The sequence below is a fragment of the Serinus canaria genome, chromosome 7 (genome assembly GCF_022539315.1).
Source record: "Serinus canaria isolate serCan28SL12 chromosome 7, serCan2020, whole genome shotgun sequence".
NCBI classification, from domain to species: Eukaryota; Metazoa; Chordata; class Aves; order Passeriformes; family Fringillidae; genus Serinus; species Serinus canaria.
In genome coordinates, this window is record NC_066321.1 from 25,647,827 (window position 1) to 25,668,158 (window position 20,332).

The window sequence follows — 20,332 nt, forward strand, 5'->3', positions numbered from 1 at the left end:
CTGGCAGAGACAGGTTGAATTCATATGCTGAACATACACATCTCACAGCCCTGCTCCTTTATCTCTTCCACATGCTCTGTGCCAGATAATACCTTTTTACTCAGAGAGCAAATGGTACCATCTCTCTATCCACCTTCCAAACAGAAACTGCATCTCTTTTCTTTCTTATGGAGACAGGCAGAGTAAATTGAAGAAGAGTAAAAAAAAAATGAAATAATCACAGTAAATGGCTCACATCTGAGCCATCTGGAGTTATAATTTCAAGGAAAGAGGTGGAAGAAGGCAGAGAAAAACAAAGAGAGACTCAGCAGCTGGGGACAGAGTAGTATCTTCCTCAGCATCTCTCCCCTCCATTAGGAAATGTCTCCTTGTCCCACATAGGAACCCTGCACATAGCACTGAAACCAGGCCAGCCTAGCACCCACCTACCACTGGCCCACACTTGGGGCAGCTGGTGCAACCAGCACCCCTGGAGAGACAGACCAAATGTTGTATCAGCATGTCCAGAAGATACACACTCCAGAGCAACTGACTGTACTCCCATCTCAGTTGGCATGGCAGGAAAGCTTACTCTGTTTTTCCATCCCTGAAGCATTTCTGACAACAGTCATTCCAAGTAGCTTGGAAAAGAGGAGAAGCAGAGATGCCCAGTTTGTGAGGAGCTGGAGGGAGCACTCTTGAAGGGGCACTCCTCTCTGAATTCTCTAATGTTTAGTAAGTGATGAGTGTAAGTTACAGAGATTTTGCCAGTAGCTTTCCTCTTGGATTTTTAAAAAATTGAACATTTTTACAAAACATGTTTGGGACCTAAAATGCTCTCAAATTGGGTTGGGCTAGTCACCTTCTTTTGGATTTGCTGGATCAGAGACAAACTGTGCCTCAGATCCACATTGTCCACCATCTTCCTACTTTAAAATACAAGTCTTTTCCTCCCACCTGGGTCTGCAGATATGTATCCTTCAGCTTGTCAGCATGCAGGTGCTCAACACAGTGACAGCTCTAGAGCTCCCCAAGCTCACAGGCACAGCAGGCAAACAAAACAGCTACCTGGAAAAAGTACTGTAGCACCCACACTGTCAGGAGAGGCAGTGTTTGAGGAACACCCACCCATGACCATCAAGCCATGCTGTGTTTAAAACAGTGTGTTTTAAAAACCCAAGCCAAGCTTCACTGTATATTACAGAAGCAGTATTCACTCTTTGTCTGCCAGGCCACATGCCCAGAAACACAAGAGCCTGCCTTGAATTTGCTTACAACTTCTGTCTTTGCTAGCTCTGCTTCCTGCTTGTGCCCCATAGCACAACAGGGTTTATTTCCAGCACATGAGTTCTTTCACCAGCAGGCAAAGATACTGCCCCAAAAAGCACAGCTTCTTTTCAGGTCCTTTTGTTTCTCAGCACATGGAAAGTATTCAGTGCCATTTTATTTGTATTACAGTTTAGTAGAGTCAGCAGTGCTGGGTTAACAGCTGGAGGAGATAATCATAAAGGTTTTTTCCAACCTAAATGATTGTATAAAAGAGCAAGCAGCAGGAAGAGAGAAGCCCACAGGAATGGGTACACTATGACGGTAAGGAAAAAAAACAGTGAAGAGTTCACGTGTGCAATAACTGGGACAGCTCAGGAGGACTGGGAGACCTCTGCAGGCTCCAGAGGGAAGTCCTTTACAGCCGTGAGGACTGACAGGAGTTGCTGAATGTCCTCTCATTCATTTCATTTCATTTGGATTAAAACTCTGAAAAGGGATGTCTTCTAAGGATGCAACCACTATGACTCCTCCAACAACTGCAGTAGGTTTTATCTAACCCCCAAATACATTCTTCAATCTTTTCTGTAGAATAATTAGTAGCCACAGATAACACGTCTGCAAAACCTACTTTCTTGCTTTTGCACTTCTTTTTTCAGGTCAGCTCACAGTAGCAGCAAACTCTTTGTGAGGCTCTCTTGTAAACACAGAGGGAAGAAACAGCACAGCTACCTTGTAAAATCTGCACAGCTGCTGAACAGAACAGGTAAAGGAAACAGATTAAAAAAGTATCTTTTCAGAGCACAGAAGCTCTCCTTCCTCAAAGAAGGTACCCCTGCCTTCCAACACTCCATAGAGAAAGCTCTTGGAGGACACACAGCAAGCACTGACTACCTCAAGAAGTGGGTCCATGGGAATTTCATATCACAGAATCACAGATTAAGCTTAAAACACTATCAGGGACATGTACAGACCTTCAACAGCTTCATTTTAATGGAGTTCCTGTGGGCATATGAAGTTGTTACACATCAAACCCAGGAGATGCCCAGGATACAGCTGACAAAAACTAAGAGCTCTGTCTCCAGACTTGTATCATGTGCATTTCTGTTCTGCATCCTTTCCACAGAAAGATATAGAACATAGACTCCACTCTACAAGAAGCAATATATCTCCCTAGACAAAAATAGCAGCAGGTGCACTTGCCTTTGTCAACTAAGAACACCCTTCTTTGGGCTACAGCAACTGTGTCACAATATAACACAATAACCTACATGTTTGTACCTATATATACACTTATACATACTTACATGTTGTATATATTTATACACACACACATCTCCCCACACACAAACACTTAGGCACCTGCTTTCCATGTTCCAATATAGCTGACTTAGCTGGAAAACCCAACACAAAAGGTTTGTTTTAGCCCTAAACAGGCCACCTATTCATAACTGGAGTCAAGCCATCATATACATACATGCACCCTTTCCCAATCCCTTGATTTTTAGTTAAGCCCTGCCTTTATTTAGATTACAAAATCTTTGTGGCACTAGCTGCTGTTCCTCCCAGTAAGTGCCTGGCCCATTTCTGGCATCTACAAAATAAATCATGGAGATGGAGACACTGGATCAATGATTCCAAAGCCCTGAGCAGAACCCCTTCAGTGCAGTGCTTGGGAAAGGAAAAGGAAGAAGTATCACTTGCTGAAACACCACTTCACATGGCTCACTGGAGATGCCTGCCTCAATCTGACAACAACACTTCCTGTGCCCCACACAAGGCTGGCAGGAATGCCTCAATATTGACAAATTGAGTGCTTTAGTTTCTGCTACTTGCTCATGGACTAAAAATTCAGCATTATTTAAAGAAAGAGAGCAGAGATCTTGGGTCTTACAGTAAAGGTCTGTATGCACTCTTTTTAAAGGCTGCTCTATCACTTTATGAAAACTGCTTTTGTTTGGACTTGCCATTCTCCCAATAGCTTTAGCATTCAAAGCTTTTTTTAAGTTTGGGAAAATCATTCAAGGAAATTATCAGAAACACACAGCAAATAAATCATGAATCAAACCTGAGTCAAACTGAATAAGACAGAAGCAAAAAGTAAAACAACTTTAGATATTTAAACCATAAAAAGAACAGAAATCAAGGTAAGTTTAAAAAATGATCCTTAGGCAGGCAAACACACAGAGTTACATCAAAAGAGCCATACTGATTTCTCTTATGAGTTACCTCACAGTTGGATTTTGAGTGGGTTTTTTGTGTTTTTGAACATTCAGCTCCTCTTTCAAGACAAATATTAAAGTCAGATAGGAAACTCCTCATATAAACACAAACAAAGCACCAGCACAAACCTGTGTTTCCTTGGATATCCTCTCCCTTGGTTAGTGCCAGGTAGGAAAGCAGAGCACAGTTATTGTCCTGACCAGGTGCAGGTGGCTGCTGCAGGGAGGTGCCTGTGAAGACCACTCTCCAGTTCACGTGGCTGATATCAGAGCGTGACCTGTTGTGACCTGGTTTGAACACAGAGGCTTCCTCCTTCTGCACCAGGATGTCATTCACTGAGCGAGGCCTATCCCTCCGCCGCTGGCAGATCCTGAAGATATTAAAAGCTGTGGTGTCCCCTTCCCCTGCCCAGGCAAGGCTGTCAGCAGCTGTTCCCCTCTGCACCATGCATTGGTCTTTGGCAGGGAACACTGTCTGAGCTTTGGTTTCCAAGAGGCCATTTTTGCAGTGATCCCAGATGAGGCTACTTTTGGCTAAGGAGGCGACGTTCCTCAGGTTCCTGCTCTCTGTTATCTGATCAAATACCTCATGCCCAACCAGTTCTGGGACCTCCTGTACACCATACACCTCAGAGGGCTGCACAATCTTTTCAAGCTTAGTATCAAAACTATTGAAAAAGTCTTCAGTCACTTCCAAGGCAGGGCTGATGTCATCCACTTCCAGAGCCTCCATATCCTGTGCTGCCGTGGGCTGGAGGCGCTGCGATGCGTTAAGGAGATCCCACATCAATATGGACCCAGAGACTGCCTCACATCGATCCTGGGCACACCATCAACCTGGACGTGGTGGGCAAACAGTCACCAACTCCAACCCATAGTGGTAGGAAGTAGCCAACTCAATTTGCCTTCAGAGGGAAGATCTAACACCCGCTGACCAAGTGGGCTATGGTCCCTGTATGAAAACAGCTCACAGGGATGAAGAGTACCTGTAAAGAAAAGCAAAACATCACATCAGTAAGAGTCTATTCCCAAGCAAATATGTTTAATCACATCACCCCTTTCACAGTCATAATCCCCTTCATTTAACTTTCTCCTTCAATTGGCACCAAAATTATGAAGAAACCCTTTGTGGTTTCTGTTGTGCACTCTGTATGAACTCTGTGTATAATCACTTTTTGAACTGAAAGCTGCAGAGAGCAGGATGGGACACCAGATGACGCGAAACCAAAGCAATATCATTTGTTAACCAAGCTTTAGAAAGCTGCATTGAGAGGTAGCCACCTAAGGAATGCTTCATAGAATGCCCTTAGGCCTTTCCCTCCCTCTCTTTTTTCTAAGAAAAAGTTGATAAACTACAGGGTCATAACATAGGCCAACCAGCCCCAAATAGTTTCCCTTTTTGTCCAAGATTGCTTGAACTTGCAATTTTATGGAGACCAACATGAGTTTCACAGCAGCTACCTTGCCTATCCATCTGCATGAACAGAACTGTGACATTTGCCAAATAAATCAAGTCTGCTGCTGTCTTGAAGCTCCATCCACAGTGCTGCCATGCTGAAGGGAAATGCACAGTATGTTTAAATTGGGGTAACCTGTCAAATGTCTGTGAGTTCTTGGGACCTGGGGACTGGGCATTTGTACTGGCAGGAGAGCAGCCCTCAAGTCTCCTAAGACAAATCACAGTACCCACAGCCTGTATATGCAGAACAGCTTTAAGTCAGAGTTTTGAACACATCAGCTCAAGTCCTAGAAGCAGCAAAGCTGCATGAGCTCAGAGCTCTACCTAGATTATTACACTCTTAACAAAACTAATTAGCTGGGCTGGGCCGATAATTAGCAGCTCATTAGCTTGTAAATGCTGCTGAAGTGCTACCAGGACCCATGAAGATTTACACTTAGCAGGAAAAAACATCTATTAAACAGCATCAAAACCAGATAATACTTTATTTAAGGTGGGGTTTTTTTAATCCAGAACAGTCTTCTAGCCTAACTTCTGTTAGGAAAGTTGCTTAAATAGGCACCCTTTACTATTCTGAGCCAGGAATGTGGCCAGCAACCCTTTACTACAGCAAGCAAGAGAGGAAGGTGGCCAGCAACCCCAAAAGGAGGGGGCACAGAATTCTGTAGAACAAACCAGTCTCCTCCACAATCCCCCAGTGGCTTCCTCCCACCCCTGCTTCAGTTGTAGCCAGCCATGAGAGAGTTGTGCTCAAAAGCAGCAGCTCACCCTCCCTCCCAGTAGATCTGCAGTTCAGACTATGATGTCCACAAAGACACTCCAACTAAGCAACTTTCAAAAGCAATAACTAATCACATACACAATCTGGAACATCAAGCCTTTACACTGAGATCTTTCTCCCCTTAACTCTTTGCAAGGATTCACTTTGCTAGTCTCACAGCAAATCAGGGTAGGAACAACTTCAATTATGTGAAGACAGAGTAAGACACTGAAGACAGAGACAAAATCACAACCAGAGGGCTGAACAAAACAGACCTGGAGTTATTTCAAATCAGAACCGTATGGGAGCACACTCTTTGCGAAGCTGTGCAACTGTGCCAGTTGACAGCAGTGGGAATTTAAGTCATCCTGGGCACATCTGCATTGTCAGCTTAATGCAGCATTGAGTTTACTCTTGAAGCTCAGTCCTGCCAGCAGCCCCAGAACAGTGTTCTACTCCCTGGTACCACAGAGCTTGGGAACTCAAGGAACAGCCTAAGGGACATAATGTAGTGCAACCTGTCCACTCATTCTACACCCTTCAGTAGCACATTTTTACAGCAAGAATGGTATTTTGAAGTTGCAAACTGCAAGAAGCATTCATTTGAACAAAACTAGCACCAACATAACCATAAGCCTGCAGTGAAGGCTACAGCCTGGTCCATTCAAAGATGCTGCCTCATGGGGATTGGCAGGGGATGCAGCCTTGCACTCCCTGGAGCAGCAATCACTCCAGAAGGGCTTGTGACATGCCATTGCAGCATTCTAATGACAGCAGAACAATGCTGGCCTGTTCTTTAAGTCACTAGGAAAGGTGGAAAGCAAGGAATAAAAATTGACACTTACATTTAACAAGTTCATTTTTAAATGCCGGAGGCTTCAAGCGGCTGAACGTTTCTCTGGATCCTGTGAGACTGGAGCTACCAGCCAGCCAAGTGTGGTGATGCCAAACACAAACTGACCTCATAGCCAGGAGGATGCTGAATCACATGGTCATGAGAAGATGACAGGTCCCTGTACCACACAGCTCATAAACTGCAGCATTCCTATCTTCCCAAATAGTCTGTTTGCCCTGCTCAATAAAGATGTGAAAGGTGACATCAGTGGCGTCAGGCTCATCCTCCCCTACACCACCAAAAGAGCAGTGCCAATAATTCCCACTAGCACTGAGATCCTGCAATTACATATCCTCCATAAATGCAATTAGGCACTTTCTGACAGCAGCACTCAACAAAAATTTAATTGAGATGTCTGCATGGATTTGGTGCCAAATGAAAGCAAACTTTGACATGGTAGTAAACAGCTTCATCATAATCTCCTCCAGGAGGGAAGCAGTGAAAATCACTTCCTTCATGGGAGAGGTAAAAAAAGGCAAACAATAGGATAAGTTAAACTCCTTTTTAAGTTACTATAAAATGTATTGCTTTATGTATTGTTTCTTGAAACACCCTAAATTTTCCAAAGACATTCAGTCTAAGGCAGTGAATATGAGAGAAAGAAAGAAGCATCAGCCCAAACTATTATAGACTGATGAAGCTGTGGACAACCATAAGCTTGGATTTGTGCTCATCCAGGCCCCTGGGAACTGGTCTTAGTGAAAAAAGGATGAAGGAACATGCTGCATTCTACTCAGCAAAAACTGCTGGACACAGGGATTGCAGCAGCTGAGAAAGAGTTTTCTGTATATCTGCCCAGCATGAACATGGGCAGCAGTCAGATAACTAATGTGCACTTACAACATGAGGAGTCTTTACTATCACAAGTTTACAGTGGCCCCATCACTCACATGGCTGAGGTAAACAGCAAGGATTACTGGTCATAGCAGATGAGACTCTGAAGTTCAATTTACTAAAGATTACCTCCCTTGGAGAAGCCACATGGATTTAACTTGGGTGACAGCACAGTCTCACACAGAGAAAAGTCATGAATGACAAATGCCAAGGAACATACACTGGAAGGAATCATTTCACTTCCTGATACTGGTTTTCTGGATCCAAGCATTGCATGGCAAAATTTAAAAAGCACAGAAAATACTGTGAAGCAGAGGGGAAAAGCAGAAAGGAAGAACAGGAGACTTCACACAACCTGTTAAGCAATCTTGTTGGTTTTGGTGCTCAGAGGACTTCCTACCTCTCTTCCAAATTACAGAGATGCATAACACAACAAGTGATACACAACAGAAAAATAGAGACTTTCCCTTTCTTCTGGTATTTGGAGAATCAGAAAGGAACTAACAATGACGTTCATGAGGAAATGCAGAAATTACAGGACCTCCCAGTCAGTAAAAGGTAGCCAAAGACAGGTAATATTAAAAGTCCCTCAAGTCTCATTGATTCTTAATGACTCTTGAGCTCAGATTCCTGGCAAAGATTAGGGTTTCTGAGAATTTTATCTCAAGAGCACAAGAGGAGTTCTACAAGCTACCCATATGCAAATAGAGAGCAGGGGTGCCTCAGGCACTGGGGAGCTTGCCCTATCCCCCTTCCCAACACACTGGAACCTTCTGTGGGAACCACCTCTGCTTATCTCACACTGCATTACAACCATGGGCTGAAACTCCAAGGCCAAGAAGGAAAACAGAGAGAGATTCTTTCAGCTGGGTAACAATTGGGCAGCAGAACAAATTCAAGCAGCCAAGGGATTTTAATTTCTGTTACGCTGTAGGCCTGGATCACTACAGTCCAGCTCAGGGGCTATGTGTTGTTCAGACAAACCTGGTGTGAACACATCTGAAGAAGAGGCTGATGCACTGCCTCTGAATGCAATCCACTGGGGCTGGCAGAGCTAAGTACCTACTGAGCTTTTCTACCTGTCAGTCTGAGCAACCTCAGACTGTGACCTGAACGTCTTTCTGTGGTGCTTCAAACAACCACAACCTACAGGTTCTGCTGCTTCAAGGATTTCTGACCTGCTCTGTAGCTCACATCAGACAAGTATTGCCCTGAATCTAAACAGGGCACACTTAGGTCAATGATAGTCCTTGAAAACCAGGCTCTGCTGTGCAGAATCCCTGAAAAAAGCTATGAAGCTGATGACTTAGGTGCTACCTGGTAGTTAAGAAGTTGAGCTGTATTTGTCAGGAGGGCACACCTGAGTGGACAGAAGGGAGAACAAGGATGCACAGATGGCTGTGACACACACAGCTTTGACCATTGCCTATTCAGTTCTGCACATCACTGGCACCAGGTGCTTGCACAAGGAGCTGAAGAGACCTGTAAGAGTCCTGGTTCAAGACACTTCCCCTCTGAGTGGTTATGAACCCCAGGCAATGCAGTGGCCAGCTCTCTGAACAGCATTTGAAGGCTGCACTCCTTGCCTGCCACACCCATCTTGGAGAGGCAACTGATAAGGAGGAATTTCGCTCTATAGGGAGTGAGCATCAGGTGGGACACTGCCCCTGTGCAAACTACCACATTCCCTTGGATCCTGGCTGTATTTAGTTCCCTTGGCAAAAGGCAAGCCCTTTCCCACGTGATTCCAAAACCCCAGATGATGTACTGCCATGTACACCAAGTGAGACAGAGGACACAAGCTTGTTAAGATTCACCATTTCAATGGCTGGAGGAAATCTACAGTGCTTCACAAAGAAGAGAAAACTACAAGAAACTTTTCATATACAGGGAACCACAATTTCAAAAGGTTGCCATATGACAGTCAGTGGTTGGTTCAACATCACCTGGGCAATTGTCTTTAGATAACATTTTCAAAGCCTCTCTCCAAAGGCCTCTTTCCCCAACAGACAAACTGAGAAATGCATTGCTTAAATTTTTCAGACTATCCCAACTTTAAAATGTCTCACAGAAATATCTTTTGACTGATATTCCTGCACAAAGCAACTGGTTATACTCAGGAAAACTGCAGCAAGAGACTCCCTGGTCAGGAATGCTTGGCTACAGGGTCAACAGAGGGTAGCTGAATGCAAACATAACCATTTCCAAGTTGCAAACCCACCTGTTTGCCAGTCTCATTGCCCTTAAGGATGAAATTACCTGCCAACATTTATCAATGAAGAAGAGCTCCCACATCCTGTCTGCTAGACCTAGGGAGAGGCAAACAGCAGGAACAGCTGCAATTAACCCGGGGCCTAATTACAGTCAAGTTAAAAGACAGCTGTGATCTCTTCTACTCTACAGAAAACAAAACAAAACAAAACAAACCCAAAACAACTGCGAAAAGTTGAACTGAAGAAAGAAGCGAAATCAGGTAGGAAGAAGAATGCCACGTTCTGTGAAGGGAAGCAGGCCCTTAGCAAGGACACATGAGTCTGGCTCTGTGCAGCACAGATTCTCCCCAGCTGCTGATCTCACCCAGTGCCTTTAACAAGGAAGCTCCCCAGGTATCCTCCCCGTGTGGAAAGCTAACACACCACAGCTCCAGAACAGCTCACCCAGTGAAGAGCACACAGCAATGCACAATAAACAGTGCTTACAGTATACATTATCCTTAAACTGTCATTTGGAAACAGTGATTAAAACACAAGAAATACTAAGCTGCAAAGAGCACAAGGACCTGCACTAGAACAAACTGGGGCCAGAGGCTGAGGAGCACCCAGGAGTGGAGGAAGACAAACCACCAGAAGGATTTCTTTTCCTGAAACTGACTGCTGGACAGCTCTCCCAAGATCTTTATCACTCACTTGCCTTGCCTTGATCTGACACACATCCCTCCTGGCTGTGAAGCACCACCAAGAAATGAAGGGCTGTGCCACTTCCTGGGGATGAATAACCATTAAAAATCCCAGCAGCTGGACTGGGATGCAGGATAAAGGACTTTAACAAGGGAGGGAACAAAAAGCCAAGCAGACTGACCACAGGAGAGCAGCTGGTGGTGACACACAGCCCAGGCTGCAGCCAGCCAAACCCACCAGCAAGTGGGCACTTTCTTAGGTCACATCAGGCAGAAGCCCAGACTGCCCCCTCTGCACGCTGCCTGACCTTGCAAAATCCACAGGCACAAAAAGAACACAGCAGTGCAGTGATTTGGCCCTAGACGTGGATCTGTGGTCCTAAACACACTTGTAGCCTCAAATAACAACCCAAGGGACTGAATGATTTCTGTGCTCATATTCCAGCTTGGTCTATAGTTGGATTTTAGATGCTGTCCCTGTCTACAGGAACACTGCCTGTTCTGCCAGGCACACAGACACCACAAAACAGCCTGTCACCTCCTGAATTCAGCACCGAGTACAGAAATTGTCAGGGAATGGAGTACCCAAGAGGAGCGATCCAAGCTCCTCCAGTACAAGAAGAAACGTGATTGAACTAGACAAGCAGGAAACAACAAGCATGACTCAGTCTAATATTTCTAATTGCACCTGCCTCTGTGGAGCAGCCTGGCTCCTGATAGGATGTGGAACAACTTGGTATATGTCAGGTGAAATAACACTTTTCTTTTTTAAAAAATAAATATTTCTACTTAATGCAAACTGAAATTTTGCAGGTATCTCCTCACTCCACATTTTCTTGGATTAGGAATAACAGTCCTTAAATGCTTGACTTTTTTTTTTTTTTTTTTTTTTTTTTTAAGTTCAGAAATTAAGACATTTTCAATTTACCCTTGTTGAGCTGTGAACAGAAGTAAAAAACATAGCTGGGAATAACAGCTTGCATTGCCCCAGAGGCCCCAAAGAAGATAAGAAACACACCACCTCCCACAAGGACACAGAAGACCATTTCTTCCCTGAGATCCCAGCACAGCTGTAAGGAAACGCACTTGACATCTAAATCAGTACTGTACAGCTTTCTGAGTAGCCCTGATCTGCAGCTGGAGCTAAGTCCTCTCTCCAGCTGTGGCACCCAAAGAATCAGCTGGGACAGCACAAGCCATCTACAGTGAGACCTGCATTTCCTGTAACTGTTAGCAGTTGCATGCTGACATTGAGGGAAATACAGCACTTAATCACAGCCTCTTTTCAGACCTCAGACTAAGCTCTTCTCTTCTTTTTCAAACAGCCAGGACCACAGTGCTATGTCACCTAAACTGGCAGGAGAAGGAGAAGAAGCACTGATCCAAATAATGCTGAAGTTCGGCAACCTACCACAGCAACCCAAATGCTCAGGTCCTGGCAGCCCTGCCACAACAGCTGACCCTGAGGGATGGCTGTAACCACTGGCACCATGACAGAGCTGTGTGACTACCCAGCCTAAGAGCTTGCTCTTCTCCAAACTGAACTGCATCTTCACTACGGAAAATCATAGCAGAAGCCCTGTAGAAACCTCAAGGCATCTGATGATACTGAAATGGCAACAATAACCTGCTTTAGTCTGATCAGGTCCTGCAGGAACAATGTATCTAGCTACTACAGACTGATAAGAACCTTCATTCCTCTGTACAGCGCTCTGTTTCACATTAGATTTCTGATTTAAGTCCAAAATTTAATTCATTAATTTTGAATAAATAAGACATAAAAGTGGCAAGGTGAAAATCATTGTATGGGCATTGGACCAACTAAGATTCAGATGCTTTCTTACTCTTACTGCGACTTTTTGTAGTCAGTTAGTAGGGTATGCAGTGCTGAAAGTGAGATTTGTCTGTGCACATTTGCAGGATGAGGATCATTTGTGCACACTTGCAGAAGAGATCGGGAGCAAGCCACGATGCCCCACACAAACGCACCCACGAGTTTCCTCCCTCACCCCTCGCTGCCAGCGACCCCAGCATTCCTGCTGATGCTCCAGCTAGCACACGTTCATTCCCACCTAACACAGACTCCTGTCAGGCCTGTTGGATTCCAGCAGGTGTAACTCCACTGGCTGTGTCCGGGTGCCTGCTCCTTAAAAGAAGCAATTTTACTGCAAGGTAAGAAGACCACGGCATTATGTCACACTCTGGGCTATAAAAATAGAGAGGGATGTCAGCACCCTGCACCTACACGTACTGGAGTCAGACTCGAGGAGCACCCAAATTCCTGATGAGACCGTGAGCCGGCTGGGGTAAACGAAAGCACGGGGCCTTTTTATGCAGAGGGGATCACGTCCTTCCAGACGAGCACATGACTACAGCCGTGTTTGTGCTATAAATGCAAACGCGGCCGCGCCCGGGCCCTCGCACACAGCCCCGTACGCTCGGGCGGGCAGGCAGCGCGGCCCGGCCGCCCGCCCGGAGGGCCCGGGGAGCCTGGCAGCCCCCGGGGGCCCCGCCCCGCCCTCGGCCCAAAGGGAGGATTTATTTACCTGCGGCCGGGCCGCGCCGTGCCCGCGCTCCGGGAGGGGCCCGCGCTGGCCCTGCCCGGCGGCCCCTCCCGCCGCCGCGTCCTGCCGCAAAGCCGTCCCGGCCGCCGCGGGAAACGGCTCCGCGCACCAAGGTTCCTGGCGCCGCCGAGCGCGGGCCGGCGGCCGGCCCGGCAACCCGCCAGTCTCACTTCCCTTAAAACGCAGCACTCGGAAAACCACAGCTTTTCCTGGATAAACATCCAGGGTAATGCACCTTTCCGAGTTTAAAGCAGCCGAGATTCTCAGGGAGCTGGCACTTGACTTCGGGAGAGATGGGAAACGCAAAATCCTAAGGGGATTGAACAGTCCCAAGTGTGGGCTCGCTTACCTGGGCGCGAAGGCTGCAGGGAGCAGCGTGGTGCATGAATCCGGATCGCCACAGGGCAGCAAAAGGATCCCTAGCAGAACCTGTTGCCCAAGGAAAGCAAAGACTTACAAGACAATTACAAATGGCTTGTTTCAGGTAGCATGGCAACCCACGCGGCAATACTGGTCTGTAAAAATAACCTCGGGGCAAGAAATAGCCACGTGTGGATGCGGGATGCGCCTGGATTGGGATGTCCTGTGCACACAGAGCGCCTCTCACCAGCACCATGCACAGGTCTAGGGTGGGGGCACGGTGCTGTCTCACTGGCTGTGCCACCGGGGAGTCGGTGCTGTGCTGAGCAGCAGAAACCAGGTTAGTGCTCAAGGGGAGCCACACGATATGGTGCTGAATTGAATCCATCAAGCTGATTCACAACCCACAGCAAAAGGCAGGAGTTAGATCAGCTTCCGCCAGTAGTTTTTCATCTCTTCACACATAACCATTTAGTGTATATTGCAAAATGCAAGTGGCACAATTAACTAAGTAGTATTTGAATGGGTTATCTCACTTCGGTGACAGCAATGATAAATGAGAGCCTTTGGCACAGAAAATACCAGTTAACCTGGCTGAAAACAAATTAATCTTGGCCTCTGAAAATAACATATTACTAGACCACCATACATACCAAGTCCTGCTCCCAAAGATGAATGGTTTCTTCACTGGGTAACAGTCAAGGATTGATCTTTTTTATTCCAAGTCAGCTGTATCCACCTAGATCCCACAAAGGACAAGGCAGTATCATTACCTACCATGTTATTTATCACCATCCTGCCTTTTGTCAAATGGTACTTAAACATTTATCTCTTGGGCTCTTCAGAAGGAAAGAGACTCTCTAGAGCTCCTGTGTCTGACAGTTTCAGAACTTCACCTCTCTTCCAGTTACAAGCTAAAAGTTTGCTTTCAGGCCCAACCAGATCATGCACAGGGCATGCTGGTCCATTACCTGGGGGGATACAGCTGTCAGGGGAGAAAAGCAGGCAATGTGCACTGTAGAAAAATCTATCTCTTTCTTGCTTCTGATTCCTCTAGTTGGTTTCTCCTCTAGTAGATATTTTTCTTCCTGCAGTCTGTGTGCCAATGGAGAGAGGGAAAAAACCCCAACTATCAACAGTATCTTTCAAAGCTGCAGAAAAAACACTCTCAGTTCTGAAGAAATAGGAGCCTTTGAAAAAAATTTTTGGTTGTTATTACTATAAATAGCTTTCAGAATGCAAGCTTCAGATTTTTCAGTTTTCATTTTTAAGCATATAATTGTCCTCCCGTGAGCACACACCCCCACACAACATGAAATCACAAGCTGTTTCCCCTGAGATATACTGGTTAAAGACATAGTGGTGCCTTATCTATCAGAACCTTCCTCACAGCTTGACTTGGCTTCATGCACCGTTCAATGAGGACAAAGAACTGTCCTCATTGCTCACCAACCATCAGCACATGGCCCAACACTGAACTGTGCATGGAGCCATATGGTGGTTACCTGTATGAGTAAAAAAAAATTGTATATGTTTTTTCCATATGACAAGGACGTAAAGGAACTCATCTTCCTGCTACTTGGAATGTGTCAAATGTGATTTTTTTCCTTAGTTTCAACACTGTGTTGAAAGAGGAAAAAAAATATCTCTCTTTAGCAATACTGGAAACAACTTAGTTGCTTTTCCTGTGGAACAGTTTCCAGGACCAAGTGCTTCTTCAGTCTGAACATCTTCCACAAGTACTCCAGAATCATCTTACAAAGACCAGATCACTGCACCTTGTTTTCCTAAGTTTGGCTTCTGTTGTCAAGAATCCAAACCGCCTTCTCAAACTGGGAAAGTCTCAACAACCCTCTGGGAACATTCTTGGCTGGCATAATGTGGAAGGAGCTATGCCCATTTATTGTGGCCATTGACCGACTTGACAGCTCATACCAGCTGAGCATTAGACCCACCAGTCTTCCACTGCCTCTGAAAAAGTGGCCTTTTTTCACACGTTTTAATTACTGACTCCCTACATAGAAGCTATTTCCTCACAGAAAGGCCATTAACTGGAGCGTTCAGAACAAGATGAAGCCTTTCTGATAATTGTTGCTTGAATTCGTGTTTGTGAAAATAAATATCATCAGATGATTAAATTAAACACCACAGCCAGCCTGGCTATACACTATTTTCACTTATCATGCAGAAGGGGAGATCAAAGAGAAAGACTCAGGTAGAATTATCCCAACTCTTCCAAGTTTGGCTGATAGCTACCCATTGAACACACTAATTAGCTCCCTGCTTAGGGTGTGCAGCACAAAATTAACCCTCCCAAAATTGGGTGGTGCAGCCATTTTCATGCTCTGTAATCAACTGCATGCAGAAGGATGAGTATCTCATCTCTGTGTAGTAAAGCAGCAGCTCTGCCTGATTCTGATTTTGGGGGTTCTTGGGCCTCCATCCCCTTAGGAATTCTGAGTGGGTGCGAGGAGAGCTGTGCCTGGGGAGCATGAGGAAAGGCTGGAGGCACCCCAGTCCTGCAGGGTTTTTGCCTCCCTTCCTTCCCTCCTGGTCAGCACCCATGCCCGGCTCTGGGCTCCTGCAGTGAGTAGCAGCACGGCTCTCACAAGCCCCTGGCACGGGGGCTGCTTAAACTGGGAGATGCTTTGGGAGAGAGAGCTTGGCCCAGCACTTGCCTGCTTTGCCTCCTTGGGCCCTGGAGGGCCGGGGAGAAGAGCGAAGCAGTGGGCAGCGTAGTCTGTTCCCACTGCGAGCCCGCTGTCCTCCGTGAGCACACACCCCCACACAACCAGAAAGCCCCGCTATTCTTCTGCTAATGGGATTGGCACCGCTTAAAGCAGTCTGCGAGGGTATTGTCTGCAACCACAGCAAGAGAAACATTATTCAAAGGCTATTCAGGCCCCAAAAGAAGCGGCAGAGCAGAGTAATTATCGAAGACTCTCCATTAACGAGGGCATCTTTGCTCTTTGTCTGTGTTGGTTTAATAAGGGCCACTAATGGGGCCGGGGGAGGGGTGCACTAATGCTTCTAAACAAACCTCCTTCCCTTCCCCACCCCCGCACTGTGAGGAGAGCTGCCTTTATGGGCACTGACAGCCGGGCTGGGAGTTACCATATTGCAGAGTGACCTTCGGGAAAACTTAGTGTGAACCCAGCCGCATTCAGCCCCATCCCCACCGAGCCGCCTGGAGCATCGTTTGCCTAGCTGTTCTCTTTTTAGCCTTTCCATATTTCCCCATGCTTGCCAGACCCTTGTGCGCACCCCCTGCCCGACCTCTCTCATGTCATCTTGTGACCCTTCAAGGCTGGACACGACGGCACTGAGTGGCAGTAATGAGGGACGACAGTGCAGATTAAGTTCTCGCAGCAAAACCTGGGGCTGTTGTCCATTATCCGGCAGCTGTGACTGGGAGATGCTGCTGGGAAGGCACAACTGGAGCAGCCTCCCCTCCCCACCCTGCTGGAGAAGGCAGGCTGGGATTTAGCATGGGCCCATGTCTCCTACCTTCTGGCTGTGAGCAGTTCTCTGGTGATGAAGAGATGGATGAAGGCAAAAGCAAGCATGAACCTCTATCCCGACATTCTTCAGAGCCACTTTCAGGAGCATGCAGCTGAAATTCTCTGGAGGGCTCCTAAACTGCCCCCATCCTCAACCACCAGCTGTAGGGGCCAGCCAGTTTTGAGGCAATTTTTAATATTACAGGGTCAGATGCATGCTGGTCACTAAAACAGTGAAATGGAGCCAAGAGGTCTCAGGTGTCTGCAAAAGACAGCACTGAAAGAGAGAACTGTAATGGTCACAGAGATATGAGTATTGAACCATAGAGGCTGTTCCAGGGTGGTGTGGATACAGGGTTGAGAATTTCTAGAACCGTTTTTAGCCAAGGAGGAGCCTCAAGAACAGTAAAAGGAAATTCCCCCAGCACTTGGGAAGGTCTTTGCCTGAAGCCAAGATAGGGACACTGTGCTACTCTATCTCACCTTCAAGTAGATGGTTGTACTGCACAACCAGTCCATGGACTGCAGAGACAAAGCAGTGCCTTTGTGCCTGTACATGTGCAGGGCAGCAGTCTTGGGAACCTCACTGCTGAGCCTCTTTTGTTATGATAAATTATTTCATTCAGCTGAGGTATGGAATAACAAAATTCTCTGGGCACCCACCCAGTCCTCTCCACTTAGGCAAATATCCTGGTGCTAAAGGTTTATCACAAACAGGGAAAGAAAGATATGTGGAGACAGACTCCTCACTTAAACCACCTGACTGGTTTGAAGAAACAGCCTCCACAAAGGAGTTTACCCTTGTTTCCTCAGGGCTTGGTAGTTTGGAAATTTTCATGATTTTTGCCTTTACAACATTTCACCAGTAACTGCATCTCTTCTAACAAAAGAAGCTCCTCTGAACACAATCCCTATAGGATAAAAAGGTCTCAGAACAATCTTGCAAGTCAAAGAAAGAACAATCACCCTTTACACACAGAGAGCTAAGCCTCAGTGAAATTAAATAATACCTGAGGTCATTCTTGCCATGGCAGAGCTAGGAAGTTGATACAGTTCTTTCTCCAGAGTCCTATTGCAGCATATCAAGATCACTGGTATTCCTTCACCCTCTTGAATCACACTTCAGGATCATACTCCTCATACAGAAAACCCATCCTGTTTTCAGAATTTCCTTCTTCACGTTAATCACTTTCTGTTTATATTCTATCTTTTTCTTCTTAAAAGAATAATCATTAAACATGCATAAAGCAATGATTACTAGTAGCACAGGACCTGGCCTCTGGCATGAGTTTTGCTTTATAAGTGTCTTTAAAAGTCCTCCTTCTTTGCCACTAGAAGATAATACTGCCAGCTTTGTTGCAAATGAAGACAATATTTGAACAAACACAAAGCAGTGACTCAGAAAGAAGAACTGAAATCTCATTGATATCCAAATCAAGGGGAAATTAACAGAAAAGTTAAAAAATAAGTAGGTTTATGGCTTAGAAGATGTGGATACCACAAAACAAGTAACTGCAATATGTAAAGGAAAGATGGTCAAGCAGAGATTTGTCATGAGAAGGGGAGCTCAGTGAGCAGCTTGTGCATGGCAGGCTGAAAGGAGGAGAGCTCACAGTACCCTATCTCCCAGTGACAGAGACAGGATGGGCAGTGAGAGACTGGTGGATCTATTTCTTGGAACTTCAGCCACACTAGGACAGCTGAAGGTGAGGCATCAGGTACAAAGGAGACAGAAACTCAGCAAGTAAGGTTTTGGAAGCAAAGCTTCCATCTGAGAGGCACCATCTTGTCTGCAAGTCTTTGTCCAATTTATTCTCCTCCAAGTTCCTGCAGTGAGCAGGGAATCACTACATCAGGTATCATCTACCCAGTTCTGTTTAGACTCACTCATTAACACCTATAGTTTGGTACAGAGATATTCTCCCAGCACCCTCCCCCTTTATTTATTTATTTTTATTATTATTATTAATTTTACCAGCACTTGAAGCTAACAGACAATGAGTGTAAGTGGATTCTTCCAGGTTGTTCTACTTCACTCTACTGCTGTTATCCTATTACACTTTAAATAAACTATCTAACTGGGATCTGAATCCTACTAAAACAATGAAAAGGCCTTCATTGGCTGGGCAGTTTTGGATTGTGCCTCAAACTGTGTTTGATCTTACTTGAGCCATTTATCCAACTGCACCCTTGTCTTGAATCCCAGGGGAAACTGGACTGGAGTAAGGAGGAGTAAAGTATGCATTTCCAGAAAATCTTTTGTGTATGTTTGCAAGGAGAAGATATATTATATGGGACAGGAAGCAGCCATTAATCTCTGCAAGTGCCATCCTGGTTAAGTTCAATGCAACTTCCCTGCTTTGTCTTTATATCCTTAGAGCTCTTCTTTCTCTACTAAATAGGTCTTGTTCTGCCAGTTTAGCAAAAACCTGTCCCTCTAATGCCCTCAGCTGGTGCTTCCTGCACCTCCTTTTCATTCCTTCAGGCCATTCTCCTGGATAACTGGAGTGGTACAGAGAAGCACTCACTCACTCAGCAGCCTGGTAGATCAAGGGTTCACTAGAACAGGGGGGACACTAGTGACTGTGTGACATTTTTGCCTGTCCATGCAGCCCCATTTAGAAAGGTTTACAGGCAGGAGTGCCAGATTAGGGTGGTGACTTTCTTCCTTTACTCCTCTGGCATACCATGGGCTTCCTGTGTGAGTTTAAGCAAGCTGCTTTAGTCTCCATTTCCCTGTCCAGAAAGGGAAATGCTGCTGCAAGGGTACATTTGAGAACACTTAAACCCTACACTGATAGGGACTGAGAAATCTGGTTTTCATGAACTCCTGTCCTGACCAGGAGTGCCTTCTATATCCCTGCACCATGTTTAGCCTCCCCATCTTATGGAGGTATAGGCAGCCTTAAGGGATGCAGCTGAATGTCCAGTACTCTCATTTCCTGACATGTCTTCTACTCTGCTCTACCTACCTATGAATTCTCCCTGCTTACTTCTGCTCCAAGCCCTACTCTCTCCTTGTCCTGGCCCCATCCAGTGTCGTGGCCTTTTGTGGCCTGTTTTGGTGCAGTCCATGATTTCTCCAACTTCCCTGTCATAGGCACTGACCTTATTCTGGTGTCAGGACATCGCTCACTCGCCCTGTGAGCTCTTGAACATGGCAGGAGAGAGGAATATCTGCACCATGGGAGGCAGCTCAGTGCAGAGATTCCCCTATCTAGCACCAAACGTGCCAGCTTTGGGACTGGGAGGAACACTGACTCCTCATTGCTGTCAGTGCAACACTTCACTCACCTCTCTGTGGGGCCCTGTGAGCAGCCATCCTGCACCCAGAGCCTGGGCCAGTCCCTCTGCATGGCATCACAGCCATGTGGAGCCTCCAGCCAATTCAGGGATGTCTCACAAGACACTGCTTGCATTCAATGTGGATACAGCCTATGTGAGCTCCTTGCTGGGATGCAAATGCTGTGGGAAGGAAATATTGAAGCTGGAGTGAGATGAGTGAACAGATGTTTTACAGCAATAACTTCCACCCCAAACCCCCTGGAAAGGTTTGGATAGAGAGCCCTGACCCAGATCCCATCTAGAAGAAGTCTG

At 46.0% G+C, this 20,332-nt stretch overlaps 1 protein-coding gene across 8 annotated transcripts in view; it reads right to left on the reverse strand.

The window, feature by feature from the left end:
* The window catches only part of PLEKHM3 (pleckstrin homology domain containing M3), a 92,862-nt gene extending 79,920 nt beyond the window's left edge, over window positions 1-12,942 (reverse strand). For 3 of the 8 annotated variants that reach the window (XR_003946355.2, XR_007777963.1, XM_050976840.1), the window contains exons 1-3: window positions 12,384-12,828; window positions 6,532-6,757; window positions 3,597-4,453 (exon numbers count right to left, since the gene is read on the reverse strand). Coding sequence is in view for 6 of the 8 variants with exons in the window: in XM_050976840.1 (XP_050832797.1) it covers window positions 3,597-4,254 (658 nt within the window). In the remaining 2 variants the exon portion in view is untranslated. Of the gene's footprint in view, window positions 1-3,596; window positions 4,454-6,531; window positions 6,758-12,383; window positions 12,830-12,857 lie in introns of those variants that run through there. The other 5 variants (XM_050976841.1, XM_050976842.1, XM_030241689.2 and 2 more) reach the window with 5 other exon arrangements.
* Window positions 12,943-20,332: the final 7,390 nt, after the last annotated feature.